The sequence below is a fragment of the Microcaecilia unicolor genome, chromosome 4, assembly GCF_901765095.1.
Source record: "Microcaecilia unicolor chromosome 4, aMicUni1.1, whole genome shotgun sequence".
Taxonomy (NCBI): Eukaryota; Metazoa; Chordata; class Amphibia; order Gymnophiona; family Siphonopidae; genus Microcaecilia; species Microcaecilia unicolor.
The window spans coordinates 240,441,953-240,455,325 of record NC_044034.1 but is presented as its reverse complement, the minus strand read 5'-3'; the positions used below and the strand labels follow the sequence as shown (position 1 = coordinate 240,455,325).

At 43.5% G+C, this 13,373-nt stretch overlaps 1 protein-coding gene across 1 annotated transcript in view; it reads right to left on the bottom strand.

Annotated features, from left to right (window-relative positions):
* Positions 1 to 3,954: 3,954 nt before the first annotated feature.
* The window catches only part of STK24 (serine/threonine kinase 24), an 85,969-nt gene continuing 76,550 nt past the window's right edge, over positions 3,955 to 13,373 (bottom strand). The window contains exons 10-11 of the mRNA XM_030199536.1: positions 10,515 to 10,651; positions 3,955 to 3,988 (exon numbers count right to left, since the gene is read on the bottom strand). Coding sequence (XP_030055396.1) covers positions 3,955 to 3,988; positions 10,515 to 10,651 — 171 coding nt within the window. The remainder of the gene's footprint in view (positions 3,989 to 10,514; positions 10,652 to 13,373) is intronic.

Genomic DNA, 13,373 nt, shown 5'->3' with positions numbered 1-13,373 from the left:
TTCTATAAGCAGCACCTAGATTTAAGCGTAGTATACAGAATACACTTAGTTGACACCCTAGTACGTAAATCTATGCGCCTTCTTTTACACCAATGAAAACATGTAAATCTCATTGTGTATCTTTAGGCACTGAGGGCCATATTCTATAATGTGTATAAATTTTGGAATGCCCACGAAACACCTATTTCCCCGTCCATAACCATGCCCTTTTTTGCCTGCACATTAAAATCTAGGCATTGTGCATTACAGAATACACTTAGGGCCCAGCTTACTAAGTTGCGCTAGAGGCGCATTAGCAGTTTTAGTGCATGCTAATCATTAGCGCGCGCTAATTGTGTAGATGCCCGCAATATTCCTATAGGCTAATTTTGTGCATGCACTAAAAATACTAGCACACCTTAGTAAACTGGGCCCTTAGTGATTTCTGTGCATAAATTTTAATTACTGTCAATTACTGCTCATTATTGCTTATTAAGTGCTGTTAACAACACTGATTAGCTTGTTAAGCCAATTTGTTGTTATAGAATATGCTTGGATTTCAGCGTGGAATGCTAGGCACGCTATATAGAATCTGGGGATAAGTGTTTAATGCCCTTTAGTAGAAGGGCCCCTTAATTAGGCCTGTAAAATAACAGGCCTAAATTTAATGGATAGTCGTCGGCATGATCACCATTTACAATTATATTCAGTCACACTACTTAAATGGATACATTTTAAATGATGGACACCTCAGTCAAAAATCAGTCGCAATATGTTTAAGCGCAAAACCAGAGGAAAGAACATGTTTCCTTTATAACCTGTATAATTAGAAATTGAAAGTATAAATTTTAGAACACACCAGGAAAAATAAAGCTTCCGTACATGAGTTTAAATGATGTAAAAAAAAAGGAAACTTGTCGAATTTGAATTTTTTAAAAAAATGATACAATCTATATAAAGCAGTAAATGTGGAAAATTCACATTGTGAAGAGGTAAAAGCCGATCTTTATAGTAGACTATTATCTTCAAATATAAATCTTGCAGATGCAAAATAAAGAGCAAGTATCATAGTTTATGTACATTTAATAGCAGCAGAGCAATACCTTAGTATTGCTTGCCAAATATTTGGCTTCCACTAATATTATCTACAGAAGCACTTGCCAATTTTCTATGCAGCAATCTTTTATGCACATTGAAATGTTCTAGATTTCAGAAAAAAAAAATCCACCATATCTGTACAGAAATCCAACTGGTTGTTGTTTCCATCTCCCAGACTTTTCATAACATCTTCAATTGCCTTACCAATGTCCTAAAGATGTGGGAGATGATGGGGCAGATCCCCTTTACCAGTGGTAAAAGGGTACTGGGATAGGTTACCCTGGCCCTGCCTCCACTTTGCCAGGTAGTGAGGTGGGATAGTGGGTAAGAGAGTAGTGAGTGCCAGAAACCTTGTTGCTGGAGCCAAGGGGCAGTTTTATTTCAAATTTAAATGTATCTAAGTGGACAATTAGGAGTGGGTGGAATGGAAGTGGGGCAGGGGCTTGGGAAGGCCAATATTTGGGATGTCATTTTTGGGTTCTCTTTTTTGAGTGCAGGTGGGGTGTGCAACAGTGCTTGGGGCTAAAAAGGAAAGAGAATTTATCATAACAAAGAACAGGTTAGAGGGGTGACAATAATACTAATTTTAATATGAATTGTCTCCTCATAGAACAGGAGTGAATCATTTAAAAAAAATCTCTGCTTTTGGAGGGAAGTGCCTTTTTTGTTGCTAGCCTTACCTGTGGATGATGCACAAGCGCAGGCAGAACACCTTGGGTCTCTCAGTGCCCAGCCATGTGGAGAGTCAATCCAAAACCAGCTTGGTTGAAGTCTTAAGGCCACTGAGGAATCTGGAAGTGCTGCTTCCTCTTGACGATGCTGATGCAGTGAGTTCAGCAACAACGGGAGATAGTGCATCTTCGGTGATGGTGGAGGAGGGGGGGAGGGAAGGTCAGGGAAGGATCCCGCCAATGATTGAAGGTGCAGTGGGGTCCAGTGGGTCATTGGTGAGGCCAGACGGCCCAGAGGACCCTGTGTCTGCAGTTCAGTTGGCAAGAAGCCCAGCGGTTAACACTGGAGGAGCATGCTGCAGGGGCCATGGGGCAGGTGCTCATGCTGCAAGCTGATTGGAAGGGGTGAAGTAGCACCTAGAGTTGAAGCTGTAAGCAAGCGAGAAAGTAAAGTACTGATGTTACAAGGTGTAGGAGGGAAGGCAGAGTTACAGCATCTTAGTTCACAGATTTGTGAACTGAACAGCAAGTGAGCAGGGAGTTCCTGCAGCTGGGTTTTTTGGCTGAGTCTGGTTTTTCATTAGAAAGAGAAGTTGTTGTGGTAGGAGTTTCTGCCCCTATGGACGCAAATACTGCACTTTTGCAAAGCTGAGCTGCCACAGAAGAACTACAGCTTGTGTACTGATACTGTATAATCAGCATACTTTACCTGCTTACACTGGGAGAGGAGGGGTGGAGGGAGGAACAAAAGGGTAAGGAAGCCATATTGGTGACAATGGAGAGTTAAGGACCAATTCAGTATTATCAACTCTAAAATTTGTGATGCACTGCCCTTCATGCCCACCCTAAACTATTCCTATGGTTGGCTTCTATCCAGGGGGTTCCAGGTTTAGTGGGCAACCTTTTGATTTGTCTTGTTGTACTGCAGGTTGAAGAACAGGGAGTGGATAAGAAGAAATGTCTGGGGATTATTATGGTGGGTCATGGGGAGGCTGTGATGGCTGGCCCTTCCTTGGGTGAGGTTGAAGCTGCTTGGGCACCTGTACCATGATACTGTCACAAGGATCAGTCCTGTGTGAGCAGTTTGGGGCACTTATAGTTCAGGAGTGTGGGGTGGGGAGCTGGGGTGACCCGGGAAGCGTGAGAGTGGGTATGCTGCCAGGTGGTTATGGACTTTAATCTAGGACTGTCTCTTGTTTAGTTCTCACTGCAGAGAGGGGGGGGAAGGGTAGAGGCAACAGATGTTGCTGGGGATTAAGGACAAGTTTTCAAGGCAGGTCATGGGGGAGCTTTGAGAATAGTGCCTCCTGTTTTGCTTCTTGGTAAACTTCCAGCATCTAGAGATACGACGACTCCAAAAGGAAGACTGACAAAGCAAGCAGTTCAGAAAGGAATCATCCTTCTGGAGAGGTCCCTGTAGATGCTGTTGTGAGATTATATGTGCAGCAGCCAGGATCATCAAGGGAGACAGTGGAAGTGGTGCATCCTAGACTGTCGATGCACAAGCAGGTGACACCACTAGGGGTGGGCTTCATAGTAATGGGTTGAGGAATGCCGGGGTCAGAAGGGAAGGAAAGAGAAAAGGGAAGAAAAGGAGCAAGGGCAGCTTCGGATCATCTTCTTCATCATCAGATTCTTGTTATTCATTTTCGTAGGAGTACAAAGCCTCAGTGGTGAAATGGTTAGGGGGAGGTATGAGTGGCAGTGAGTACAGAACATGATACTCAAATCTCCCAGTGACTGGCAGTGAGTTTGTCTTGGGAGGCTTTTTAGCTCGTAGTATAGCAGCAGTTATTTGCAGAACACTTATCTATGTTGGAGGTCTGTGAATTATTGTATTTGGTTTTGGCTTCGGTGGTGTCTTTTTTTGTTGATTTAATTTTGTTGACATATTTTCCACATATGTCTACTAGGGTTAGGTGTGGGGGGCAGAACCAGGGCAACACAATCCTTGATACCTCTGTTAATATAGTTCAGGTTTTAAAATGTTTGAATTCTTTTCATTATGTACAGTATGGTTAACATAAGAGACAAATATAAAAATAAAACAAACTATAGTTTCTTAAGAGGTTGTTGCACATTCAGGACTGTTCCCTTACTGATATGATCTTCTGTGATTCTTGGATTAAAAAAACAAAATCTGTCCATCAAATTGCTGCATCAGTGCAGACACCACAGGGTCTTGTTGGCTTGAGGGGAAAATGCTTCAATGGGAAGAGCCTCCTCCACTTACTGAATATCTAGATAAAAACAGAATGCAAATGTTAAGAACTATCTCAGCTAATTTGTTGTCATACTTTAAAACTGAAAGGCAAGGCCCCCCAAGCAGTGACCCTTGTTTTAGGACTTCTGAGTATTTTAATGATTGGCTGAGGATGTCCTTTTTAGAGAGTAAATAGAAATACTACAGCAGATACCTAGGAGCTCTTTGCATCAAGCACACACATATAACTTCTCACCAACTGGGAGGTAATCATACATGTGACAATACAAAAGACTGGATAACACCCCTTTCACTGCTGGACAGCTGTCTGCATCTTAGTATTATTGTGTTGTTTAAACTTCTTAAGGTACTAGGGTTATTAGATTACTTTAAAGAACCTTAAGATTACATGGTATTTTGTGTGATTTATTTAGTGTTTGCTTTTCAGAAAGTAATCAAATGTAATTAAAACTCTAATAAGGTACAATAGTCAATCAGAACAGAAAAAAAGCCTTAAACAAGAGGAAGTCTCTGAGCTGTTTCCGGAATGCAGGACCACTGGTTTCACACTTGAGTCGTAATGGTAAATTGTTCCATTCAATTGGACCACTTTAAACCCTATGCCAGCTCAGAGCTAGCGTTAGGGTTAAGAAGGGTGAAGTGTTGCTGAGCTGTCAAGACAGTCCAACAAGAAGGTCTCAGACCTAGCCGTTTCTTAAATGTACTGAACAGTGGTGGAGTTTTGGGAATCAGGGCCCAGGTGAGGATGGAAATAGGGTTAAAAAGATGGTGAAAGAGAGGCAATAGGATGTGAGGTATAGACGAATGGCCTGGAGGCAAGGGAAGGAAGGAGAGATAGGGATGGAGCTGGGACTAGTGAGGGGATGACAGGCAGTAGAGTAGATGAATTAAAAAAATGGAAATGGGAAACTGAGGAGGGGAATAGGAAACCTGTGAAAAAGAAAGACAGACAGACGGATACAGAGAAGAAAGGGAAGAAGGGCAAGAAATGGAAAGGCAGACCTGGAAAAGAATTTAGGAGAAGACCGACGCAAAAAGTGGATCAGATTGGGACCAACCCAATTAGAAAAGAGCCCAGACAACAAAGGTAGAAAAAATAATTTGTATTTAATTCTTTTTAATGTGTCCATTTTGAGAAATATACATATCAGTTTTTGCATTTTAGCAGAATACAGGAGAAAATGCATTTCTGTTTCTTTTTACCAGAATTGAACTGCTTATTGAGTCTGGCTTTCTTTGGCTAAGGGGAAAAGGGGTCTCCATTTCAGTTTTTATCTGCTTGTTTTTTGTGGTCTATTTTGTATGAGGTGTGAGGGTCTGTAAGACATAGAACTAACCCATCTGAAGACATTGTTCTGGAAGGTATGAAAGTATTTGCTATCACTGTTAGCCATTTTGGCTCCCCAGTACTGCATTTCTACATCTAGAGCCTGTGTATTTCTAAGGTCCACATTGGGGAGAGGAGGGAAGTGCTGGAAAAGAAAAGGAGGGAGCAAAGGAGAAAGAGCTGGGCTTTGGAGAAGGAGAAAAGGTCAAGGTGGTGGTGTTAGGCCTAGGTAAGGGGGGCAGAGAAAGTGAGCTCTCCCCTTGCTAATTCATGTGACTGTGAGAGGGGGCATAATGAGCGAAATGTCCCATTGCTGGCTAATTTTCAGTTAAAAAATTATTTATATAGAAAGTACAGTTTTGATTATCTGACCATCCGGCATATCCGACAGACCCACCCCCACCCCCACCGTGTTTTAGAAAAATTTTTGAAAACTGGGAACTCTATGCCTTTGTTTATGAATTGTTTGACGGGTTTATGCAATGTTTTACATATTATCCGACTTTTCACTTTTCCGACAACAGGTCGGCTCTGTACTGTATATTTTCACTGTTTTGATATAGTGGCTTCCCATTCAGTTTGTTTTTGTCTTTTTTTTGAATAACCATAATGAATATGTATGGATGTAGATATGCAAATGAGCATGCTAATGTGTGACTCCCCCCCCCCCCCCCCCCAAAATAAAATAGTCAAACTACGTCCATGCCTTTCTGGCTTGCTGACCTGGCCCTACAGACTATGATTGTTCTGAAAACAAATGTATTTTCAGTTCATTTGGAACCCATGTCCATTCAGTTCTGTTAGAGAGTGCAAACTGAAAATAACCTCATTCATCACTTTTTACCATTTCTTTTCAAAGGAATGCACATCTCTACTTTTCAATATCAATTTCAGACACTTGTAGCACTCTTTGCTGATTTTTTTCTCTCAGTGATTTCTGCTGGATTGCTGCACCTTAATCACCCTTAAATGTTTCTATACACCTTCCTGCTTGAGCTCTTCAGTCTGCGATGATTTCAGTTTTGCTTAATTTCTTTTTACACAGTTGCTTTAGCATATTTGTTCAGGCTAAATGTCATCTTGATATCATGTATGAATCTCTCAACTGTATGATTGTCAGCTTTTAGGAGAAATTAGGCATTACCTGATAATTTCTTTCCATTAGTCCTTCCCACTATTCCGTAACCTGTGGGATAGTTCTGTCCATCAAGCAGCAGGTGAATATACAGAACTGAAAACTTAGCTGAGAAATATCTCTCTCGGCATCCAGTCCTTAGTATTTACGTAGACAAGCAGCAAGAATAAACATAAATATAAACAACTCACTAACATAACACTAACCAGACAAGCAAACATGTGAACTTCTCTCATCTCTGGGCAACTTGTAGAGAACAAGAGATATGCAGGAAGCACCATGCAAGGTGACAGGTGTTATTTGACCCATTACTGTGCACCGACTAAACATCTCAGAAACCTCGGGCGGGACGCTGGAATAGTTGGAAGGACCAATGGAAAGAAAATTATCAGGTAAGACCTAATTTCTCCTTCCATTTCTTGGCTTCCCACTATTCCAGAACCTGTGGGATGTTGAAAAGCAATCCCTAAAGTGGGTGGGATCCTGGTGCCACCGCCCTCAGGACCGAATTCCCATAACTGGCTTCCGAGCGCAACGCAAAGGTATGCTCAGTCAGCCATACAGCCTTGCAAATATCCTTAGGAGACAGTAAGGTAGTCTCTGCCCAGGATGTCGCTGTACGCCTCATAGAATGAGCCCACAAGACCTGAGGAGCCCATTTCCTCACAAGCAAATAAGCTGATGCGATTGTCTCCTGCAGCCATCTAGCAATTCTGGGCTTGGAAGCCATGAGGCCAAGCCTCTGTTTACAGAAAAGCACAGTCTGTCCAATTTGCGAAACTCATTCGTGAATTCCAGATATCTAATGAGGACTCTATGCACATCGAGAAGCTTCAAGGAAGAATACTGAGCCTCTTACTGAGAAAGAAGGTCCCCTTGAGAGTCACTGGTGGGAGAAGGCCCAGCCCTTGGGGAGTGGTTTTGAAATAGAATGCAGGGGAAAAGAGTTACCCTGGGAGAGAATGATAAGGAGAGAGGAGTTATCAGGGAAATAAAAGCTGGAATTATACCCAAGAAGGGAGTCTTCGGTTGCCTGAGAATCCCCTGCCAACAGACCAGGAGCAGTAAAGGGGAATCCTAAGTGAGGAACATGACTTCTAGCTGTAGAGGGGGGGGGGGGGGGGGGTTGTGGCTCCTGAAGCAAGAACCGATCAAATGTGTCAGCTACGGGTGGTATGGGAGTTCCCCAGATGAACAACAGAAGAATTAGAATACAGTTTGGGGTTTACCTAGATTATAAAGAACTGTTGATGTTGCTGTCTTTGCAGAATTGAAGAATAAAGGTTTGAGTTTAAATAGGCTATTGCCTGAAGTGTACTTATTGAGGCCCATGAGAGTGCGAGTGTCTCCCAAACCCCCCGAATTGCAGTTCTGGAAAAGTGAAAGAGAAAAGTGGTGTGCCCGAGACTGAGAGGTGGTGGAATTGTCCCTGTCAGCCCGGGTCTGAGTGAACTGAGCCTAGCCTAGGGGGTGAGACCCAGGCTACACTTCCTATCCTATAGATCTTTTAGGGCAATGCCCCCTTCCACCAGCAAGGTGGCCTTCATAGTCACCGCCATAACCAGGGAGTCCACCCTGAGAAGCTGCAATTTATCTTTCTCCTCTGGCTCTTCCCATTCTCAGTCTATCATACAGTGAGACATACTCTGCTATAATCCGGTCCTGAATGTCTGGATGCATCCGGAAGGCCTTAGAAGGACCTCTAAGCCCCATAATGGCAGTCAAAGATGGAACGCCTGATGATGAAGCAGAAGGCTCCTCGATAGAAAGCCAGTAATAAGAGTACTGAACTCATCTTTATGAAACCACCTCAGTACTTTCAGACTATCCCCCTCCTCAGGAAGGAGCTTTCCCTCCTCTAATGGCTCCTTCAATTATGACTCCTCTGAACAGACTGAGGCCACATTAAATATGGAGGGAGAAGAAGAGATATCCTCATCTTCCCACTTCTGGAGGTCTAAACAAGAACTCTGAGGAGCCAGAGGGACAGTGGGGCGAGAAACTGAAGCACTTTGCAGCAACTCTGACTGTCCATGCTTCAGTAAATAGGCCTGGTGTAAGAGCAATATAAGCGCTGGAGAAAACAAAGAGCCCAATGCAGCCGAATGCTCTGTCGGGCCCTGAGGCTGTAAAATGGCGGCTGTGCTCCATGCATGATCAGACAGAGGCTGCTCCTCACTGCCAGTCGGCCCCAACCAGATGGCACCTGTTCCATGCTCTCCTGCATCAAACTGCACACTAGCCCTGCCGGAGAGCCCGAAGACCAGCATATTCGGATGCTGCGCCAAATCTGAAAACGTGCTGCCACGGATTGTTTCTTCCGTGTCCCGTGGGATTCCCGGCTTCAATGCACTTCAATGCTCTGATGCTGGCCAGCAGGTCTCACAGCAAGAATATTGTTTAACTGCCTCCATGAAAGCCACCATTTACCCTGACTGTCATAAGCACAGCACGTGTCCCAAGCAATGAGTCAAGATCCCTCCCCTGCACCAAGTAGAAATTGCAGCCCTCAAAGAAGTTCTGAATCAAACTGTAGTTGGACTTACCACTGCTGGCTGCTCTCCCCCCACAAGTCTAAAGGGTCAGGACTGATACTTTGTCCCAGGCTCTCCAGCAAACCTCTTTCCTTCTTCTTTATTTTTTTTTAAGGTTGTTGTGCTGCAAAAGCAGAGCTCCACAGGAAACAGGGGAGAGGTGAAGGGAGGACCTTACGAGACAGAGAGACTGGGCATCCAAATGGCAGATGACATGTAATGTGAACAAGTGCAAAGTGAAGCATGTGGGAAATTGGAACCCAAACTATTGCTACATGATGCAAGGTTACACATTAGGACTTACTGCCCAGAAAAAAGATCTAGGTGTCATCGTTGATGGTAAGTTGAAACCCTCTGCTCAATGTGCAGCGGCAGCTAAGAAAGCAAATAGAATGTTAGGAATTATTAGGCAAGGAATGGAAAACAAAAATGAGAATGTTACAATGTCTTTGTATCGCTCTGTGGTGCGACCGCATCTCAACTACTGTGTGCAATTCTGGTCACTGCATCTAAAAAAAGATATAGCAGAATTAGAAAAGGTACAGAGAAGGGCAATGAAAATGATAAAGGGGATGGGACGACTTCCCTATGAGGAAAGGCTAAAGCAGCTAAAGCTCTTCAGCTTGGAGAAGAGGCAGCTGAGGGGAGATATGATAGAGGTCTATAAAATACTGAGTGGAGTGGAATGGGTAGAGGTGAATTGCTTGTTTACTCTTTCCAAAAATACTAGGACTACTGGGCATGCAATGAAGCAACTAAGTAGTAAATGCAAAACAAACTGGAGAAAATATTTATTCATTCATGTAATTAAACTCTAGAATTCATTGCCAGAGAATGTGGTAAAAACAGATAGCTTAGCAGGGTTTAAAAAAGGTTTGGATAATTTCCTAAATGTCCATAAGCCATTATTAGGATGAACTTGGGAAAATCCACTGCGTATTTCTCGGATAAGCAGCATAAAATGTTTTACTGTTCTGGGATCTAGCCAGATGCTTGTGACCTTGATTGCCCACTGTTGGAAACAGAATACTGGGCTTGATGGACCTTCAGTCTGTCCCAGTATAGCAATGCTTATGTTCTTATGAGGGAAGAAGTAAATCTGCGGTGCACCAGAGACAGGGATCTGAAGACCTCCAGATATGACTCTGCAGACTCAAACCACCTATAAAGTTCAACTGGGGACCAGCTGACCAACTGAACTAGGAGCAAAGCACGCAGAACCAGAGGCTGAAATGTTTGTCCATCCACCTGCTGGAGATAGAAAATACTAAGGAGCTGGATTGGATGCTCAGTTTTCAGTTCTCTATCTCCACCTGCTTGTTGATGGACACAACTATGTCCACAGGTTCTGGGATAGTGGGAAGCTACGTAACGGAAATACTGTATCTCAGGCAATAGCCACTGTTCACTTTCACCAACTTTACAGTATGCGCCAGATTCAGCAACAAAAGACTAAAGTATAATGGCAAAAAAAGAGAGATCTTTATATATAATGCTAGAGAAGTTGGAGAAAGCAATATAACAAATTGTGTTTTGTTTTTTTTACCTTTGAAGTCTCTGTACAAGCTCAGATATCAGAGTGTCAGTGATGCCTGGACATGCCTCTTCAGCTAAATAAATTGCTTCTTTCAGTTTTTCTATGGATTCAGTGCTGCCACCACATCCCTGCCTTTCATCTTTTAACTGAGAAAGAATGGAATAAATTATTAATGAAATTAAATTATCAATATATGTCCTTGGTAATTTATGCAGGTGCAATGCTTTAAGACTATCAGCGGTTTGTTTTCAGAAGACAAATCGTACAAGATTTTGGAAACCCATGCCTCAATTTTTCTACGTGTCAGAAGAAATGTATAACTGCAGCTGAGTGTAAAATTCCTCCTGTACTAAAGTAATGACACAGATTTCCCTTCATTATAAACCTTACTAGGCTATTTTTCTACAGTATAAACAGTTCATTCTAAGGTTGTCAGAGTAGATTAATAAAATGAAACTGCAAATTCACACATCAGATGCTTCACTTATTCAGTGATGTTTCCCTGACATTAAAATCAGTCTTAAACAATGTTATCTTCTAAACTTGCAGTCCTAAGTCATCTAGGTAGGAAAACAGGTATATTTGGTGTAATTTTATAAAGGAATCTTCATCTGTAAACTCATTTACAGTTACTCCATGGGCTACATGCATGCAGATATGTGTGGTGACGAGAAAGTGCATACTTTATGCTACCTGTATGTACATGCGACCCCTTACATATTTTCAAATGCTCTGCAATTGTTTAAACATTTGCCCCCGTTTACTAAGCCGAGTGCTAATGCCGACACAGCCCATTTACTCTGAATGGACTGTGTCGGCATTCCCGCGTGGCAGCTGCTTGTATGGCGTGGAGGGGCATAATCGAATGGGGCACCCAAGGATTCCTGAGGGCATCCCCACAGGATGGCCACGTGAAGGAGCGGGGAAACCGCTATTATCGAAACAAGATGGGCGTCCATCTTTCTTCGATAATACGATCGGGAATGCCCAAATCTCAACATTTAGGTCGACCTTAGAGATGGTCGTCTAAATGTTGAGATGGTCAACCTTAGAGATGGTCATCCCCAGTTTTTGGCGATAATGGAAACCGAGGACGTCCATCTCAAAAACGACCAAATCCAAGCCATTTGGTCGTGGGAGGAGCAAGCATTCGTAGTGCACTGGTCCCCCTCACATGCCAGGACACCAACCGGGCACCCTGCTGTTATCAACACTAATTAGCTTGTTAAGCCAATTAAGTTAAGCATGCTGTTATAGAATCTGCTTGGATTTCTGCGCTGATCTCTAGGGGGGAAAATGCTAATAATATTCAGCCAAGATAACTGGCTATCTCATGCTGAAAATTAGTGCTTAGCTGGCTTTAGGCTATTTAACTAGCCAGGAGCCGTTCCTAGTTGGTTAAAGAGCAATGCATATCGGGCAGCAAGTATATATATTTGGGGGAGGAGTATGGATAGAGCACAGGTGGAGTCCTAAAGGACATGCCTAGGTTATGAAAATATTCAAGTATGCCTGCTATTGGTGTAGCTGTTAATCTAGCTGCATTTTAGCCCCGGTTTCAACAGGTTTTGTGATGCTGTTTTATAAAGAGACAGACATGTATGTGTTTTCATAAACTAGTCTCAATATGGCGCCTAGCTGGACTCCCAATCTGAATCACTTATTACAAAATTACCCTGTAGGCAGATAATTTTACAAACGTTTCTAGGACAGAAAACTGCTCTTATAAATATTAGAAAGAACCAGGCAAGAGTAGAGGATGACACAAAAGACGATCAGCCATGGAGACAATGTAAACAACTTTATTGTACAAGCACCAGTAAAAGCGAACCCGACGCAGGCCGTGTTTTGGTGGGCACAGCCACCTGCAGCAGGGGTCTCAAATTCTAAATTCTCGACATTGCAAGAAGAAAAAAACCTGGTGCACTGTACTGGGTACCAAAAAGCCTTGCCAATGCTATGAGCTACGTGAAAGAAGCAGTGAAAATAAAGCGCTGGAGATGCCGTCAAACAGCTAACAAACAAAAGGGCTCGTGCGTTAACCATGCGCTAATCGGTAGGCACGTGGCAAAGTAGCTGCGCTGACCGATTAGTGCTGGGCACACGTGGAGGGGCATAATCGAAAGGGACGCCCAAGTTTTGTTGAGGACGTCCTCGCAAAACATCCCAATGGAGGGGCAGGGAAACCCATATTATCGAAACAAGATGGACATCCATCTTTTGTTTCGATAATACGGTCAGGGACACCCAAATCTTGAAATTTTGGTTGTTCTTAGAGATGGTCGTCCCTAGACTTGGTCGATTCTGATTTTCAGCAATAATGGAAACCAAGGACGCCCATCTCAGAAATGACCAAATGCAAGCCATTTGGTCGTGGGAGAAGCCAGCACTTGTAGTGCCCTGGTCCTCCTCACATGCCAGGATACCAACCGGACACTCTAGGGCGCACTGAAGTGGACTTCATAAAATGCTCCCAGGAGCATACCTCCCTGACCTTGTCTGCTGAGCCCCCCAAATCCCCCCTAAACCCCACTACCCACAACTGTACACCACTACCATAGCCCTTATGGGTGAAGGGGGGGCACCTAGATGTGGGTACAGTGGGTTTGTGGTGGGTTTTGGAGGGCTCGCTGTTTCCTCCACAAACATAACAGGGATGGGCCTGGGTCTGCCGGTCTGAAGTGCACTGCACCCACTAAAACTGCTCCAGGTACCTGCATACTGCTTTGATGGACCTGAGTATGACATCTGAGGCTCGTCAGGGAAGCCCTTTTTTTCCCATTATGGGTCGAGGACATCCATGTGTTAGGTATGCCCAAGTCCCGCCTTCGCTACGCCTCTGATACGCCCCCTTGAACTTTGGCCATC